Consider the following 16,683-nt stretch of genomic DNA (forward strand, 5'->3'; position numbering starts at 1 on the left):
GAACTGGGATCCTAGCTGGATGGGCGCTTGGGAACACCAGGCCTTCCTCTCCTCCCTTCCTCCATAGCAGGGGTGAAGCAGAAGGATGGGAAGTTCAGGTTGGAGGGCTGTGGAGGGAGGGTGGCAGTGGTCCTGCAGGAAGCGGAACTTTAGGGTGCCCTGGTGCCACTCTCCTTGTGCTTCTTGGCTTGAGGGGTATGTGGTTTGCACTGTGGGCCACCAGAGGGAGCAGGGGCAGGGCAGCTCAGCAGGTGGGGCCTTCCATGGGCTGTCCATTCAGGTGTCCATTAAGCGGGGCTGTTATTCCAGAGGAACATTTAGGCTGAGACAAGTGCCCCACCACACACGGAGAAAGGGTTCTGGGTTGAGATCTTCCATCTAAGTGCCCCCAGACTGAGAGACCTCAGAGGGACCCCCAGGCTGGGACTCTTTGAGGAGCCACTTGGTGGAGACATTCCACAGGGCTCCCCCTTAGTGAGAGACCCTAGGAGGGACCCCCAGGCGGACCCCAGGCTAAGGCACTCTTGGAGAAGCCCTCAGACTGAGAGACCCTCGGAAAGGTCCCCAGACTGAGACCTCTCAGAGGAACTCTCAGAATGAGACACTCTTGGAGGGTCCCTGCATTGGGACACTAACAGACACCCCCTATTAAGGCCAAAAGTACAGGGGAGCCCTGGAAGGAGACACAGGGAGGGGCACTGGGAGGTATGCTCTGATCTCAGAGTTTAGGAAAGGAGCCCAGGAACTTGGTCTCTCGGCCCCACCCCAACTGTTCTCTGACCCACACTGACTTCCCTGCCCTTCTCCCTTCCTCCTCCCATCAGGTGAGAAGAGCCACTTGGGTTGTGCCGAGTCCTGGACCTACCTACCGTCCAGGCTCCCTGGGATGTCATCCTGGGTGCTGGATTGGGAAGGAGTTTACTGTGCAGTCACTGGGTTAGGGAAATCATGGGGTTCTGAGGGAGGGAGGAGCAGGCAGCCTAACCAGTTTGGAGAAGTCGTTTGCTGCCAGATAACCCATTTGGGTCTGAGATAACCCACATGTGCACGCTGAGCTGAGGGGAGCAGAAAGGAAGTCAGGACAGCACCCCATCTGGCCCCCTACCAGGCTGCCCTTCTCTGGCTCCTTCCTCCTGACGGAGTCCTCATTCATCTCTGCCATCAGGACAGGGGAAGCCTAGGATCTGGGATCTGGGCAGGCTTGAGTGCCACTGTCCCAATTGGCCGTGGTGGGAGGAGTGTGTGAGTGTATCTGTGTGTGCACGCGTGTGCAACACACACCAAAGCACAGAGGGCCCTGACAACCTCTCTCAACTCACACGTCCCTCATTCCCTCTGTGCCACAAACCCTGCCTGGATCAGCCTCTGTTGCTCCTTCTTTCCAGGTTATTGACTCAGAGCCCTTCCAATTTCCTGCCCTATAGTTCCTTGAGGCCCTCCCACCTCCCAGGCTAGACTCCACAGTGTTTCCAAGCCCTCCTTCTCTCCCTCCACAACGCCCCTCCCCTCTACCCTCCACTCTGCCTGCTGGTCTGACGCCAGGGGTGTCCCAGACCCAGCGCTCCATGATTCCCTCCCGTGGCAGGGGTGAGGGCCGGCTCTTGGAGCTCTGGCCAGTGGAGGGTGGGGCCCACACAGCTGGCTCACAGCCCAGGCAGCTGCAATAGCAGGGGTGGCTTAGGGATGAGGCCCAGCCCTTTGCCTCCCCTCCCTTCCCCCAGGTATAAGAGCTGAGCTCAGGTGAGCTGGCTCCTCCAGTCTTGTCTCAGTGGCTGCCAGCAGGTAAGGAGACCCAGGGCTTTTCACCCCAGTGGGCTGTCCCTGTCTAGGGGGCACACTTAGCCTGTCCTGCTCTAGTCTGCCAGGGGAAGGGCTGGGGACCAGGTTCTGGAGGCTGGTGTGTGTGTAGGAACAGAGGTGGGGGGTTGGAGGAGGTGGAAGGAGTGAAGCTAAAGTGAGGCCCAAGGGATTCCTCTCAATGGGTTGGCCCAGGGGCCAGACCTTAGCTCCCGGACCCTGGGCAGGGACAGGGCCTTGTGTGGAGTTGGCTCTGACCCACTGGGTGAGGCACAGAGTGTCTGGGGTGGAGCCAAACGGGGTAGTTGAGAAATGCTGAGCTCTTCCCTTACCTGGGCCTCCCCACTCCTCTAAGCAGATCATGAGCCGTCAGCTCCTCTGGGGCAGGCAATAGGACCACCAAACTCTCACCAAAGGACCAAGTGCACGGGCACCATGGGACAGTGTCGGTCAGCCAATGCTGAGGTGGGCGCATTCATTTCTGGCCTTTCTGCTTCTGTACTCCTCTCCTTCACCCTGAGGGTCTGTGTCCCTCAGTGACTTCTGCCCCCTCACCTTGGCCTTGCTTTGCACTTGAGACCCTGTGTATGAGACCTGAGGCCCCTCTCTGGTGCCCACACAGGGTGATACAGATGGCGCCCTCCCAGGAAGAGGATGCCTGGCCGCTTGCTGGGACCTGCCCTGCCTGGGTGCCGGGGTGTAGTGGGGAGGAGGCCTTGTCCAACTTGTGGCTGGCTCAGGGTTGAGGCCAGTGGGGGTGAAGGGGGCTGCATGCTGGGTTTTGGAGTGGGCGGGAGCCTGTGTGCCTTCCAGCTCTCTTCTGCCTTGCTGGCCTCCTGGGGAAGCAGGGTGTTGTAAGGTGGGTGGCCTCTCTGACGTGGGTGATGTCCCCCGCCCTCAGGATGCTCAGGAATTCAGTGATGTGGAGAAGGCCATTGAGACCCTCATCAAGAACTTCCACCAGTACTCAGTGGAGGGTGGGAAGGAGACGCTGACGCCCTCTGAGCTGCAGGACCTGGTCACCCAGCAGCTGCCCCACCTTATGCCGGTACTGAGGGAGTAGACCCCACCCCAGGCAGTACCCTGACTTCCTACATAAGTGCTCCAGACCCCACACAGTCTGCCACGGCCCCTGGCACTAGCCACTCCCAGCCCTTCCCCCTTGCCAGGGCCAGGTAGGCTCGGGTCCTGCTTCCTGCTCCTGGGCAGGGTAGGGTGGGAAGATTGGAAGGTGCTGCCTCACTGAGCTGTGGTGTCTTCTTTCCCTCAGAGCAACTGTGGGCTGGAAGAGAAAATTGCCAACTTGGGCAGCTGTAACGACTCTAAACTGGAGTTTGGGAGTTTCTGGGAACTCATTGGAGAAGCCGCCAAGAGTGTGAAGCTGGAGAGTCCTGTCCGGGGGAGTTGAGAACCTTCCCCTGGAATTTGTGGGAGGATGTGGGGGAAAGGGGACTTTAGAGACTGTGGGCCTGGAAATAAAACTCTTCTCTCCAGTACCACCACACTGTTCCCCAGCCCGCACCTGCCTCACCTCTGCAAGGTTCAGATTTATAATGGCCCTCCCTGGGGCTCTGTGCCCTTCATCCCTGGGAGCTCTATAGAGCTAATGGGTCCAGGAGTCTCCACCAGAGGGAGGCTCAGGGGGTGGGTTGGGGCCAGGGATGGATGTGGAGGGATGTTGGAGGGATAAGGATGGTGTGAGGGCCAAGTAACTTGGTAGTGGGGCAAGGGCAGAGAGCAGCTGGGCTGTGGGAAATGATTGAAGAAAGCTGGGAATAGGGCTGGATATTTGGTACTAAAAAGGGTCTCTGAGAAGCTACCCCTCCTAATCTCTCCCCCAACCCAAACCGTAGCTGTCTGTCCAGTGCTGGCCCTTCCTGCCCCCAGCTCTGCTCAGCCTCCTGCCAGGACTCTGTCCCTGGGCTAGGGCAGGGGAAGAGAGAGAGCAGGGTTGGGGAGAGGCTGAGGAGGGTGTGACTTTGGGAATGAGAGGACCAGCTGGGTGCTTGGGCATTTACAGAATGATGGTTGTTTTGTATCATTTGATTAATAAAAAAATGGAAAAAGTGAAAGATGTTGTCTTGATTGGACATAGCTGGGGTCCATCAGTCCACGGGGGGAGGTTGGGGTGAATGGCAGAGTCATCAGGCGGCACGGGACGTGGGGCTGCAGTGGTGGGCAGTGGAAGTGAATGGGGACTCATTTTTCCCTGTGGATTTAGGCTGAGGATGGTACCAAGCCAAAAAGATGGGAGACTTGGTCTCCTCTGAGGGACAGGCTTCTCTTTGCCGTGAGCCGGCCCTCTGACAGGAGAAGAGGGCGTGGGTGCACACCTGGGGAAAAGGATATGAACCCAGGTGTGCTGGAGCCTGGCTGACTAGTAGCCAGGGAAATGTGAGACTGAGAAACAGGCTGCCCAGCCTGGGTTTGGACCCAGCTCTGCCAGTTATTATCTTTGGAACTTTGGGCATGCTGTCAGAGTATCAGTCTCCTCACCTGTAGAATGGGCATATTAATAGTACTTCCCTCACAGGATTGTTAGGAGGATAATGTGACGCATCACGTCAAGTACTTAGCAGAGGGCCTGACATGGAGTGAGAGTCCAGTGAGCTGAAGTCACCACTGTTGGAGTGGGCGAATAGGTCCCCTCTGGTTTCAGCTGTTACCTCCGGATAGGGATGTCGAACTGGACAGTTTCCTTGGATGTCTTGGGGAGAGGATGGAGGGGCATTTCCAGAGGAGTCCTCTGCTGCCCATGAGAGGCCCCAGGGATGGGTGCCAGGATCTCCTGGTGGGCTGAACTGGAGATGGAAGACCAAGGGGCCAGATCTGGTCCCTGGTGTCTACTTTCTGACTTGAGCCCACAGAAATCAGGCATTACTCCAGAAACCCCAACAGCAAGGAAGTTTCTGTGGCCAGCCAGGCTGGCCTGGAATGCCAGCTGAACTTGTCTATTGGGGTCCCCTGAAACTGGGCTCCCAGTGACCCAGGTGAGAAGGGCAGGTGACAGTCTTTCCCTTCCTTTATCCACCTTGTAGGTTCTGCTCAGGCCTTTCAGGGCTAGGAGGGTGGGGTTGGGGGAGTTCCAGCTTCTACCACTCCCCCTGGGGTTGGGGTGGAGGGGTGTTAAAAAAGGTGTGTATCGCTTTAACAAGGGCCCAACCCCAGGGCCAAGTCAAGAGGGAGCTCAGTCACTACCTCCCCACAGAGCCAGCTCAGCCAGGCAGGGCCGGGAGGGAGTGGGACAGACTCTGGGAGTGCAGCGGGGAGGAGTCCTGGCTGGGCTGAGCGGGGAGCTGCTTGGCAGTGCCAGAGCCCAGGCCCCAGAGCCTTGCTGGAGAGGAGGTGGACTGGAGAGGCAGGTGAGCACCCCAGGCCAGTCCTTGGAGGTCCGCGGCTACTGGGGGGCCCCACAGGCTTGGGAGGCCAGGAGAAGGGGCAGGGAAGGGGGCCTGCCAGAGACTGGGCAGGAAGGTTTCGTTAATTGTTAACTTTCAAGGCTGGTACGGGAATGGAGAGTTCTGGTGGGACTGAGGGCTGGAGAGGCCTGCAGAGGAGTGGACAGGGTAGGGAGACCCCCTCCCGGCCCAGCAGCTGACTGGGCTCCTGTCCAGGGTCTAGGCCACCAGGCAGAGTGTTTGGGAGTTTTGCCCACAGCTGCTCTGATCACCCCCTAACAGAGAAAGGGCAAATGCTTGTTGGTGGGGGTTGAGGGGTGGTCAGACCCTGGCCAGAGGCCTCACTGAGCTCTGGGAGCTGCGTCCTGGGAGAGGTGATGGGGTCCAGGAGGAGCCAGGGGGGGCCCAGGGAGTCCAAGAGCCCAAGGAGAGGAAACAGGTGCTGAGGTGGCTTTTCTCCACCTTGGGACTCAGGCAGGTCCCTGGCCGCAGGCCCCATTGTGCTCTGGGAGCTGTTCCTTGGGAGGGACAATGGGAGCTGGGAGGAGCCTGGGTGAGGCCTCCCGGGAGCCTGGGAGCTCTGGGAGAGGGGCCTGGACCTGGGCAACTTCTCCTCCACCTCAGGACCCAGGCAGGTTCTGACGTGACTGGCTTTGCTTGGTGGAGCCACCTGCACTATAGGAGCATTCCGCTGCCCAGCGCTGTGGGGTGGGGTGAGGGCAGGGGTGCTGGGAGAGGGAGCCCTGGAGGTGCTGGGGAGTGAGGCATAGCCTTTCCCCATCCTGTGTAAAAAGCTGTCTGGGTGTTGGTGAGGCAAGGGCAGCAGCGCAGGTCAGTGTGTCCACACCAAACTCCTCCAACTTCACTCGTCTGGAAAACATTTCAGAGGAGCAGGCTTTTTCCTCTGGCTACGTGCTCCGAAAGCAGAAGTGGGTGGCAGGTAGATGGGTCACCCAAGCAGAGGGGGTCAGGAATGACAGAATTCCTTGCTCCATGTATGTGTATGTGTGAAGTAGATGCTTTGAGTCCCGTGAGGGTGAGGAGGGGTGAGGCAGGGACACTTGTGCGAGATACTAGCCTCTGGCACTGGGAATGGAGCCTGAGAAAAGAGAGCAGAGAACGGGGCTGTTGAGGCTGGAGATGTGAGTCTGAAACAGCCTTGCAGATAGAGGAAAGTGTTAGGGGCACAGGGCAGATTGCTCCTCCCCTGGGGATCGAAGGCTGTTGCGGCAAAGGAGTGAATTAAGAAGGAGATGAAGGAATGAATGAGAGAACGAGTAGGTGAATGAATGAGAATGAATAAATGAATTAGTGAATGAATGAGTAAGCAAATGAAGAAATGAGTGAACGAATTTGAGGTGGAAGGAAGGGACACAGAGAATGCCTAGTTTAGGCTTGAGAGTGGGCTGGGCCCTAGAGAGGATGGTGACCAGGAGGCATGGGAGGCCAGGGACCTATCCCAACACTTGGAAACAATTTAAGACTCAAAAAGTGTGTGTTGGGGTGGGAAGAGAAGGTGAATTTTGGAGGATGTGGTGGATGTTGAGCTCCACATTGAAGTGGACTGGGGAGTCGAAGGGATGGAGGGTGGTTAGGAAGCACTTGGAGGGGTTGGGCCCAGAACCTGGGGTGGGAGGGCCGGGCTTGTGTGGCTAAGACCCAAGGGCAAGGTGTCAGGGCAATATGGGCTTTTAGAGAAGTCAGCAAGCTGGGCTGAGGTGGGTGGAGTGGAGGTAGGGGCCTCTTGGTTGCTCAACGATGAATCAGCCAAGGAGAAGACAATGAGAACACTGGGGAAGGGCTGGGGGCCCCAGGGGAGAGCGCCCTTTGGAGAACAAGTGGTCCCTCCATTTCCATTGTTTTGGAAGGCTCCAAGGTACATGTCCACCTCCCCCCTCTCTCAAGTCACGATCTACCTGTGGCAAAGTCAATGCAGGACCTACCTCCTGCCCTACCCTTCTGAGTCAGGTGCTGATGGGAAGCACCCCCTCCCCCCGCCCCTGCCAACCCCCACCCTGGGGACCCTCCAACCTGGCTCATGGGAGGAGTATGGGGCAGGCAGGAGGAGCAGGTGACTGTAGGAAGTGTGTGGTGGCAGAGTCCTTCTCCTGGCCCCCAGGGGAGGGAGGAAGGAAGAGAGTAATGACACCTGACTATCCCACTCTGACACCCTTCCTTCAGAAAAACTTCAGAAAAGCACTTACCCAGATGATTATCTCTGGAGTTGCCCATTTGACTAGAAGCAGGTTGGGGGCAGACTAGTGGGATGCCTGGGAACTGAAGCCTAGAGATGCTGAAGCGACCTCTCTGGTGTGACCATGTACCTGACAGCAGATGGGTGAGCTGTCTTCTGGGTGCTCACCTGTGTCTTGCCAGGTGGGGAGAGGCTGGTGTGGAGGAAGGGCAGGAGGAGGCTCCCTTGGTTAGAGAAACAAGACTCCAAGAAGACAGGTAGTGGGAGGGGTGAGCGGGCCAAGGAGGAGAGGGGCAGAGGCACACCACCCCCAAAACTGACTTATTTCTCTTTCCTCTCCCTCACTATTTCCCACAGGATTCCTCACTTAGGGAACAAAGTCTGGGATGGTTAAGGGTGGGGCTCTCTGAACTCTCTCCCCACTCCCAAGGCCAGCTGGGAGTAGGCTTGCCACAGTTCTTGCTGAGGTGGGTACAATTTTCAGAATTCCCAGCATGCTGGTCATGGGCCTGGGCTACTCCTCACCCAAGGGCAGGAGAGCAGACAGTTCGTGGATTGCAAAATTATTTTCCTCCTCATCTGTGAATGTTAGAGTGTTTGTATGGAAGTCTTACAAAGATATAAACATTGAACCACACAGTTACACACTTAATAAATAAAGAGCATGGAAAAAGAATGTGGTTTCCTGCAGATCTGGTTCCATACTTCATCCTTTTGGCCACAGACTAGAATGGTCAGATGGACAAGGCAGAGGAGAGAAGGGCAGGATTCCTGGTCAGAGATGCCCCAGCCTGACCCCTCTCCTTCCTTCCTGCATCCTGCCTTAGTCTGTCTGGGAACCGTTCTTCCTTCAGAAAAAGCTTTGTCAAAGAAAAATCTTAGACGCGTGGCCAGGGCCCTTGGGTACCTGGTATCAGGGCTGGAAGGATGTGGAATATTTATAGAACATCCACCTTGAGTGAGGATTGGGCCCGGCAACGTGGGAGAGGAGAGATGCTGGGAGGTTGTATATCCAGGATTTTAAAAAAGTGGTCCTAAAGTCTGCGAGTTCTGCTGTTTGGTTCAGAGAATACAATGGCTGCATGTAAGAAACCCTATCCTTGCCTCAAAGAATGTCTGGTGTTGGGGAGACAAGATGCAGGAAGGGACTGGGGCCACATCAGTTTGTGGGCCCCAGACAGTGCTGGCTGAGAGTCCACGGGAGCCAGCAGAGGAGAGTGCAGAGGGCAGGTGTAGGGCAGGCTTCCGTGGGACGTGTGATTTGGACGTGCTTCAGCTAGGTGCAGAGGGCAGAGCAGTGGGCACCGGAGGAGGGACGGCTACAAGGGGGATTAGAAAGCAGGTGGCAGGGGCAGGGGCTGCGGTGGGGCCTGGCAAAGCAGATCTCCCTTCCAAATCAGACAGTGGGATGCCCAGGCTCTGAGGGTGGCTGTGTCCACCTTCCCTTGCCAGGACCCAACGGACAGGGCAGCTGCAGCTCATTCCTGGGCTTGGGGGCGGGAGGGGAGGCTCATTTGCCAGGGTTCACTTGGGGGGGCTCTGGGCATGGGCGGCGACTCACAGAGTAGACCCGCCTGCTCCCTTCATATCCTGTTATTCAGTAGGCTGTATCCGCTCGGGATGTGAGTGCCTTTTGTCCTGGGGCCAGGGGGTGACGTGTGTGGCCTCTGGCTGCTGCGGCTCCATCTCCATCTGGGGCAGAAGAGGGCCTGGCTCCTCCTTAGGTAATGGAGTGGGGGGTCTTTGAGTCCTGCTGTACATTTCGGAGTAGGTGTGAGGGAGGATAGGCCAGCAGGGCGTGGCTGGGGGCCTGTACAAAGTCTGACTTGGTGGATCAGGACATTGTCCTTTCCCAGAGACGGGCAGCCTGAGACCCTGGGCTCCCTGTCCAGGAACCTGGCTGAAGGGATTGGGGAGGGCCTAGGTTCCTACCTCCTGCTTTGCTGCCCGGGGCTGGGGTCTCAGACAGTTGTGGGGGTGGTGGACGATGGCTCCTGTCCCCCCAGGCCCCTTGGCTCATCCTGGCAGCTCCTAGCTATGCTTGGCCCCAGGGTAGGTGTCCTGCGTGGGCCAGACGTGGAGAGGGCAGAGGGATGGTCGCTTACTTTGCTCCTCTTCCCACGGGAGCCTCTTGCTCTCACTGGGGCTCTGACAAGCCCAGTGCCTGGGGCTGGGGAAGGGCCTAAAGAACCTGTTGAAGCAGTTGAGCTGGGGAACACCTGGATTAGAGGAGCCACATAGTTGTCATTCCAGGCCCACCCCCACACCCTCTCTGTAACCCCCTTTCCCTGCCTCCTGCCTCCTCCCTCCTCCTGAGGACCAGCCAGCCTGACCACCAACGGCGCAGGGGGAGGAGGCATGGGGGAGGAGGACAAGGGCAGAGAGACAGGAGGAGGTTTGGCTCACGGGGTCTCTTATATTCCCTTCTCATGGTGCCCAGGCCCCACGAGGAGTGAGGCAGTAAGATGGCGGACAGCTACACGGAGCTGGAGAAGGCGGTTGTCGTGCTGGTGGAAAACTTCTACAAATACGTGTCCAAGCACAGCCTGGTCAAGAACAAGATCAGCAAGAGCAGCTTCCGGAAGATGCTTCAGAAAGAGCTCAATCATATGCTGACCGTAAGTTCCCCTCACCCAAGGGCTTGGCTTCTCCCCAAGCCCCCGAAGCCTTTATCCTCTCAGGGTATCCTTCCCCAGTGTAGCTGCTGTACTTTCAGAGTTATCCCCCCAAACCGGGGTCTCAACCTCACCCAGTCCTCTGTCCTCTCGGGGTACCTGGGCCTGAGCCAGTGAGGGCTGTGTTCCCATTTTCCAAGGGCAGCAGCTGCCCAGGCCAGATCCTGAGACTCTGTCTAGGGTCCTGCCTGATGGATGTTTGGGGCTATCACCCTCAGCATTACTGATCCTGGTTCCTCCCTAGGACACAGGAAACCGAAAGGCTGCTGACAAGCTCATCCAGAACCTGGACGCCAACCACGACGGGCGCATCAGCTTTGACGAGTACTGGACCTTGATAGGTGGTATCACTAGTCCCATTGCCAACCTTATCCGCCAGCAGGAGCAACAGAGCAGCAGCTAGAGGACCCCTCCCTCTGTCCCTTCAGGGCACTGCCCCAATACCCCGCCCCTGATGTTCTTTCCAGGCTCCCTCCTCAGCCTCCCGCCCACCCAGGCCTCTGTCCTCACTTCTCCCGGCAGAACTTCTCCTGACCCTTGCTGAACAGGGAAGGGGGGATGTCGGGGCCCCTTTGTGAGTGTCTCAGTCTGGGGGGACCTCCTTAAGGGTCTCAGTCCTTGGAGCCAGCAGGCCCCGGGGGGCCCCTCTGTGAGATCTCAATGCTGTTTGGGGATCCCTGAGAGTTTTCTCACCTATTCAGTCCATCTATCCTTCCAATGTCTGATGTTCCTGCCTGCTTCTGGGTCTCTGCTGACCTCTGGAGGTCAGCTTGCTGATTGAGGTCTCCCTGCTCCTGGCAGCAGCAGAGACCTCTCCCCTTTCCCTTAGCCCCTCTGTTGGGTAGAGAACACTTCCAGGGTCTCCTCTCCAGCTACCTCTAGGTCTGGGAACAGCTAAGCAGGGTTGAGCCCCTCCCTCCTGCTTAGCCACTGAAACAATGGCTATAAAGGCTGGATTTGGAGTCTGTATCCCTCTCACTGGGTCCTTTCGTGATGCTCATTAAAACCTTTCCACTCCTTGGAACCTCTCATGCATTGGTGGTCTTTACCCTGGGCCCGGAGGCAAATGGGAATCTCACTGAGAAACCCCAAGGGCAGAGCAAGAAAGAAGCCACAACTCCTGGGTTCCAGCAGGTGCTGTCAGCCCTGGGCCAGCAGCAACGTCCCTCCTGCTCCATGAAGGGCCGAAGGCCACATGTCCCCATCTCTGGGCCCTCACAGCCCAGACTCAGACTCTTTTTTTTTTTGAGGAAGATTAGCCCTGAGTTAACATCTGCTGCCAATCCTCCTCTTTTTTTTTTTTTTTTTTGCTGAGGAAGACTTGCCCTAAGCTAACATGCATGCCCATCTTCCTCTACTTTATATGTGGGACGCCTGCCACAGTGTGGCTTGTCAAGTGGTGCCATGTCTGCACCCGGGATCTGAACTGGCGAACCCCGGGCCCCCGAAGCAGAATGTGTGAACTTAACCCCTGCGCCACCGGGCTGGCCCTCAGACTCATATTCTATGTCCAGGCACAGAGTGTGTCCCATTTAGTCCTCACTGCAATTTCATGAGAGAGGGGCCACCACCTTCAGTCTTGGGTCACGAGCAGCCCTGAGACCCTGAGTCCTCATCAATGGATTATTCTAATACTCAGAGAAGTTTGTGGGGTGGGAAAGAAGGAGTGCAAGAAAAGAGGGTTGTGGGGGCCGGCCCCATGACCTAGTGGTTAAGTTCAGCATGCCCCACTTGGGTGGCCCAGGTTTGGTTCCTGGGCCTGGACCTACATCCCTTGTCAGTGGCTGTGTTGTGGCAGCAACCCACATACAAAATAGAGAAAGATTAGCACAGATGTTAGCTCAGGGTGAGTCTGTCTCAGCCAAAGAGAAAGAAAAGAAAAGATGGTTCAGTCAACCAGAGTGAAACTGGGAGGGGAAAAGGAAACCATAACTTGTAGCTGCTGGAGAGACAATGCCAGCTTCTCTGTTTCTCTACTGCTCTTGCCCTGAGGGAGCCCCTGCCAGGGAGAGACCCTACCTCATGGGAAGGCAGAGAAACAGGCAGGAAGTCCAGCCTGCAGAGACTTGGATCAGTGATTTTCAGCCTGGGGCAGTGTACCCCAAGGTTTAAGATTTTTCAAAAGATGCACAGACAATTTTATTGCAATCCCTTTACAGATCCTCAGCCTTCTAAAACTGGTCTGCCTCAGAACAGCCTGCAGTCCAGGCAGCATGCTGGTCTCCCTTCCCACCTCTCCTTCACAGCAACACTTCCCCAGCTAAAAATAGAAGGCTTACCCTTCATCTGCCCCGGGGGTTGCTCTTGCTCTTCTGCCTTGACTGGATGGAGAAGAAGAACTTGTTCACATTTTTTTGAGGGGGCAATCTTATCACATATATATTTTATTGTGGTAAAAAACACAAAATAAACGTACCGTCTTAACAAATTTTAAGTGTACATCACAGTATTAACTATATGTACATTGCTTTACGGTAGATCTCTAAAATTTTTTCATTTTGAGTGATTGCAACTCTATACCCAGGGAACAGCTCCCGATCTCCCCCTCCCCTCGGCCCCTGCCCACCACCATTCTACTTTCTGCCTCTGCGAGTTTCATTACTTTAGGTCCCTCATATAAGTGGAACCATGCAGTATTTGTCTCTTTGTGATTGGCTTATGTCACTTAGAATAAAGTCCTCAAGGTTCATGCATGTTGTTGCATATGTCGCATTTCCTTCATTTTAAATAATATTTAAAATATTACATTGGATGTATAGACCACAGTTTCTTTGTGATTCATCTGTCAATGGGCGCTTAGGTGCTTTCTACATCTTGGCTATTGTGAAAAATGCTGCAAAAAACAAAGTAGTGCTAATCTTTTCAAGATCCAGTTTTCAATTCTTTCGTATGTATACTCAGAAGTGGAATTGCTGGATTATATGGTAGTTCTAGTTTCAAAATTCTGAGGAAACTCCATCCTGTTTGCATTATTTTACATTTGCACCAACAGTACACAAGGGTTCCAATTTCTTCACATTCTTGCCAACGCTTGTTATTTTCTGTTTTTCTGATAGTAGCTATCCTAATGAGTGTGAGATGATATCTCATGGTTTTGATTTGCATTTCCCTGATGATTAGCGATATTGAGCCTCTTTTCAAGGGCTTGTTGACCATTTTATATCTGTGTTGGAGATACATCTATTCAAGTCCTTTGTCCATTTGTTTTTTTGAGGAAGATTAGCCCTGAGCTAACATCTGCCGCCAATACTCCTCTTTTTTGCTGAGGAAGACTGACCCTGAGCTAACATCCATGCCCATCTTCCTCTACTTTATATGTGGGATGCCTACCACAGCATGGCATGCCAAGCGGTGCCATGTCCGTACCCGGGATCCGAACTGGCGAACCCTGGGCTGCTGAGAAGCGGAACGTGTGAACTTAACCACTGTGCCACCGGGCCGGCTCCCTTTGTCCATTTTTTATTTTATTTTATTTACTTTTTATTTATTTATTTATTTATTTTTGAGGAAGATTAGCCCTGAGCTAACATCTGCTGCCAAACCTCCTCTTTTTTGCTGAGGAAGACTGGTCCTGAGCTAAGGTTCATGCCCATCTTCCTCTACTTTATATGTGGGACACCTACCACAGCATGGCTTGACAAGCAGTGCATACGTCTGCACCCGGGATCCGAACCTGTGAACCCCAACCGCCGAAGTGGAAGGTGCGCACTTAACCGCTGCGCCACTGTGCCTGCCCCGTGTCCATTTTTTAACTGAGTTATTTGTGTGTTTTTGTTGTTGTTGTTATTCAGTTGTAGGAGTTCTTTATATATTCTGGATATTAACTGTTTATCTGATACATGGTTGACAAATACTTTCTCCCATTCCGTAGGTTGCCTTTTCCCTCTGTTGATTTCTTTGCTCTGCAGAAGTTTTTTAAATTTGATGTAGTCCCATTTGTCTATTTTTGCTTTTGTTACTTACTTTTGGTGTCATATCCAAGAAATCATTGGCCATTACAATGTCATGGAAATTTCCCCTTATGTGTCTTCTAGTTTTATAGTTTCAGGTCTTATGTTTAGGTTTTTAATCCATTTTGAGTTAATTTTTGTATGTGGTGTAAGGTAAGCGTCCAACTTCATTCTTTTGCATGTGGATATCCAGTTTTGTCAACACTATTTGTTGAAGAGACTCTCCTTTCCCCATTGTGCAGTCTTGGCACTCTTGTTGAAAATCATTTGACGGCATATGTGCGGGTTTATTTCTGGGCTCTCCATTCTTTCCATTGGTCTATATGTCTGTCTTTATGTGAGTTCCATACTGTTTTGATTACTGTAGCTTTGTAATACATTTTGAAACGAGGAAGTGTGAGGCTTCCAGCTTTGTTCTTCTTTCTTAAGATTGTTTTAGCTATTTGGGGTCCTTTGAGATTCCATATGAATTTTAGGATAGTTTTTTCTATTTCTGCAAAAAACACCATTGGGATTTTGATAGGGATTGCGTTTAATTTGTAGATCACTTTGGGTAGAACGTACATTTTAACAATATTACATCTTCTAATCCATGAACACAGGGTGCCTTTCCATTTACTTGTGTCTTTAATTTCTTCTAGCGATGTTGTGTAGTTCTCAGTGTACAAGTCTTCTCCCTCCTTGGTTAATTCCTAAGTATATTACTCTTTTTGATACTACTGTAAATGGGATGGTTTTCTTAATTTCCTTTTTGGATTGTTCATTGTTAGCATATAGAAACACAACTGATTTTTGAGTGTCTATTTTGTATCTTGCAACTTGGCTGAATTTGTTATAACAAATTTACATAACAGTTATAACAGTTTCCTTGTGGTATCCTGAGGATTTTGTACATATAAGATCATGCCATCTGGGAACAGAGAGAGTTTTTCTCCTTTCTTTCCCGTTTGGATGCCTTTTCTGTCCTTTCATTGCCTAATTGCTCTGGCTAGGACTTCCAGTACTGTGTTGAATAGAAGTGGTGAGAGTGGGCACCCTTGCCTTGTTCCTGATCTTAGAGGAAAAGCCTCTAGTTTTTTCACTGTTGAATATGATATTAGTTGTGGGTTTTTCATATACGACCTTTATTATGTTGAGCTGGTTTCCTTCTATTCCTAGTTTGTTGAGTGCTTTTATCATGAAAAGGTGTTAAATTTAGGCAAATGCTTTTTCTGCCTCAGTTGAGATGATCATGTGTTTTTTTCCCCTTTGTTTGTTAATGTGGTGTATTATATTTATTAATTTTTGTATATTGAACTATCCTTGCAACCCAGGGATAAATTCCACTTGGTCATACAGCATAACCTTTTAATGTTCTGTTGAATTCAGTTTGCTAGTACTTTGTTGAAGATTTTTACATCAATATTCATCAGGGATATCGGTGTGTCGTTTTCTTCTCTTGCAGTATCTTTGTTGGGCTTTGGTATCAGAGTAATGCTGGCCTCATAAAATGAATTTGGAAGTATTCTTTTCTCCTCAATTTTTTGGAAGAGTTTGAGAAATATTGGCATTAGTGTTCTTTAAATGTTTGGTAGAATTCTCCAGTGAAGCCATCTGGTCCTGGGCTTTGCTTTGTTGGGAGGTTTTTGATTACTGATTCAGTCTCCTTGTTACTTACAGGTCTGCTCACATTTTCTATTTCTTCATAATTCAGTCTTGGTAGGTTGTATGTTTTTAGGAATTTGTCTGTTTCTTCTAGGTTATCCAATTTGTTAGCGTATGCTTGTTCACAGTAGTGTCTTATGATCCTTTGTATTTCTGTGGCATCAATTTTAATGTCTCCTCTTTCATTCCTGATTTTAGCAATTTGAGTCCTCTCTCTTTTTTTTTCCAGTTAATATAGATAAAGACTTGTCAAATTTGTTGATCTTTTAAACTCTTAGTTTTGTTGAGTTTTTCTATTGTTTTAATTTGCTAATTTGTTTCTGCTCTAATATTTATTACTTCTTTCCTCCTGCTAACTTTGTGGTTGGTTGGTTTGTTTTTTTTTTGAAGAAGATTAGCTCTGAGCTAACTACTGCCAATCCTCCTCTTTTTGCTGGGGAAGCCTGGCCCTGAGCTAACATCCATGCCCATCTTCCTCTCTTTATATGTGGGACGCGTGCCACAGCATGGCTTTTGCCAAGCAGTGCCAAATCCGCAACTGGGATCCAAACTGGCGAACCCCGGGCTGCTGAGAAGCGGAACGTGCGAACTTAACCGCTGTGACACTGGGCCGGCCCCTAACTTTGTGTTTAATTTGTTCTTCTTTTTCTGTTTCCTTGAAGAGTAAATTTAGGTTGAGATTCTTTCTTTTTCTTTTATTTTTTAAGAGCATTTTTAAGTTCACAACAAAATTGAGGGGAAGGTACAGAGATTTCCCACATACTCCCGCCCCTACACATGCATAGCCTCCTCTATTATACACATCTCCCACAAGAGTGGTACATTTGTTATAACTGATGAATCTACTTCGACACATCATGATCACCTGAAGACCATGGTTTACATTACAGTTTCCTCTTGGTGTTGTACATTCTGAGTACAAACGTGTAACAACATGTATCCGTTATTATAATATGATACAGAGTATTTTCACTGCCCTAAAAATTCTCTTTCTACTTTTTTAATGTAGATGTTTACTGCTACAA

General features: G+C 52.1%; 2 protein-coding genes across 4 annotated transcripts; both read left to right on the forward strand.

Moving 5' to 3' along the window:
* The first annotated feature begins 1,546 nt into the window (after nt 1-1,546).
* S100A14 (S100 calcium binding protein A14) lies at nt 1,547-3,869 on the forward strand. Its single transcript, XM_023641125.2, has 4 exons — nt 1,547-1,782; nt 2,156-2,262; nt 2,699-2,845; nt 3,068-3,869. The coding sequence occupies exons 2-4, from the start codon at nt 2,233-2,235 to the stop codon at nt 3,203-3,205; spliced, it is 315 nt and encodes a 104-aa protein (XP_023496893.1). The 5' UTR covers nt 1,547-1,782; nt 2,156-2,232; the 3' UTR covers nt 3,206-3,869.
* A 1,053-nt stretch (nt 3,870-4,922) lies between these two features.
* S100A16 (S100 calcium binding protein A16) lies at nt 4,923-11,088 on the forward strand. 3 transcript variants are annotated; one of them, XM_023641128.2, is made up of 4 exons: nt 4,952-5,159; nt 7,747-7,856; nt 9,830-10,007; nt 10,309-11,088. In XM_023641128.2, exons 3-4 carry the CDS (start codon nt 9,855-9,857, stop codon nt 10,465-10,467), a joined length of 312 nt encoding a protein of 103 aa, XP_023496896.1. In that variant the 5' UTR covers nt 4,952-5,159; nt 7,747-7,856; nt 9,830-9,854; the 3' UTR covers nt 10,468-11,088. The 3 variants fall into 3 exon arrangements, with proteins under 3 accessions (XP_023496895.1, XP_023496896.1, XP_005610162.1); XM_023641127.2 differs by lacking the exon at nt 7,747-7,856 and having other exon boundaries at nt 4,923-5,159; XM_005610105.4 differs by lacking the exons at nt 4,952-5,159; nt 7,747-7,856 and adding an exon at nt 8,975-9,113.
* Nucleotides 11,089-16,683: the final 5,595 nt, after the last annotated feature.

This window comes from Equus caballus, chromosome 5, assembly GCF_041296265.1.
Source record: "Equus caballus isolate H_3958 breed thoroughbred chromosome 5, TB-T2T, whole genome shotgun sequence".
NCBI lineage: Eukaryota > Metazoa > Chordata > Mammalia > Perissodactyla > Equidae > Equus > Equus caballus.

What these genes read in the sequence shown, in the direction of transcription:
- S100A14 (XM_023641125.2), top strand. Translation starts at nt 2,233, where the DNA reads ATGGGACAGTGTCGGTCAGCCAATGCTGAG. An exon ending in GTCGGTCAGCCAATGCTGAG is followed by an intron (nt 2,263 to 2,698) that starts GTGGGCGCATTC and finishes CCCCGCCCTCAG; the next exon opens with GATGCTCAGGAATTCAGTGA. An exon ending in AGCTGCCCCACCTTATGCCG is followed by an intron (nt 2,846 to 3,067) that starts GTACTGAGGGAG and finishes TCTTTCCCTCAG; the next exon opens with AGCAACTGTGGGCTGGAAGA.
- S100A16 (XM_023641127.2), top strand. Translation starts at nt 9,855, where the DNA reads ATGGCGGACAGCTACACGGAGCTGGAGAAGGCGGTTGTCGTGCTGGTG. An exon ending in AGCTCAATCATATGCTGACC is followed by an intron (nt 10,008 to 10,308) that starts GTAAGTTCCCCT and finishes GTTCCTCCCTAG; the next exon opens with GACACAGGAAACCGAAAGGC.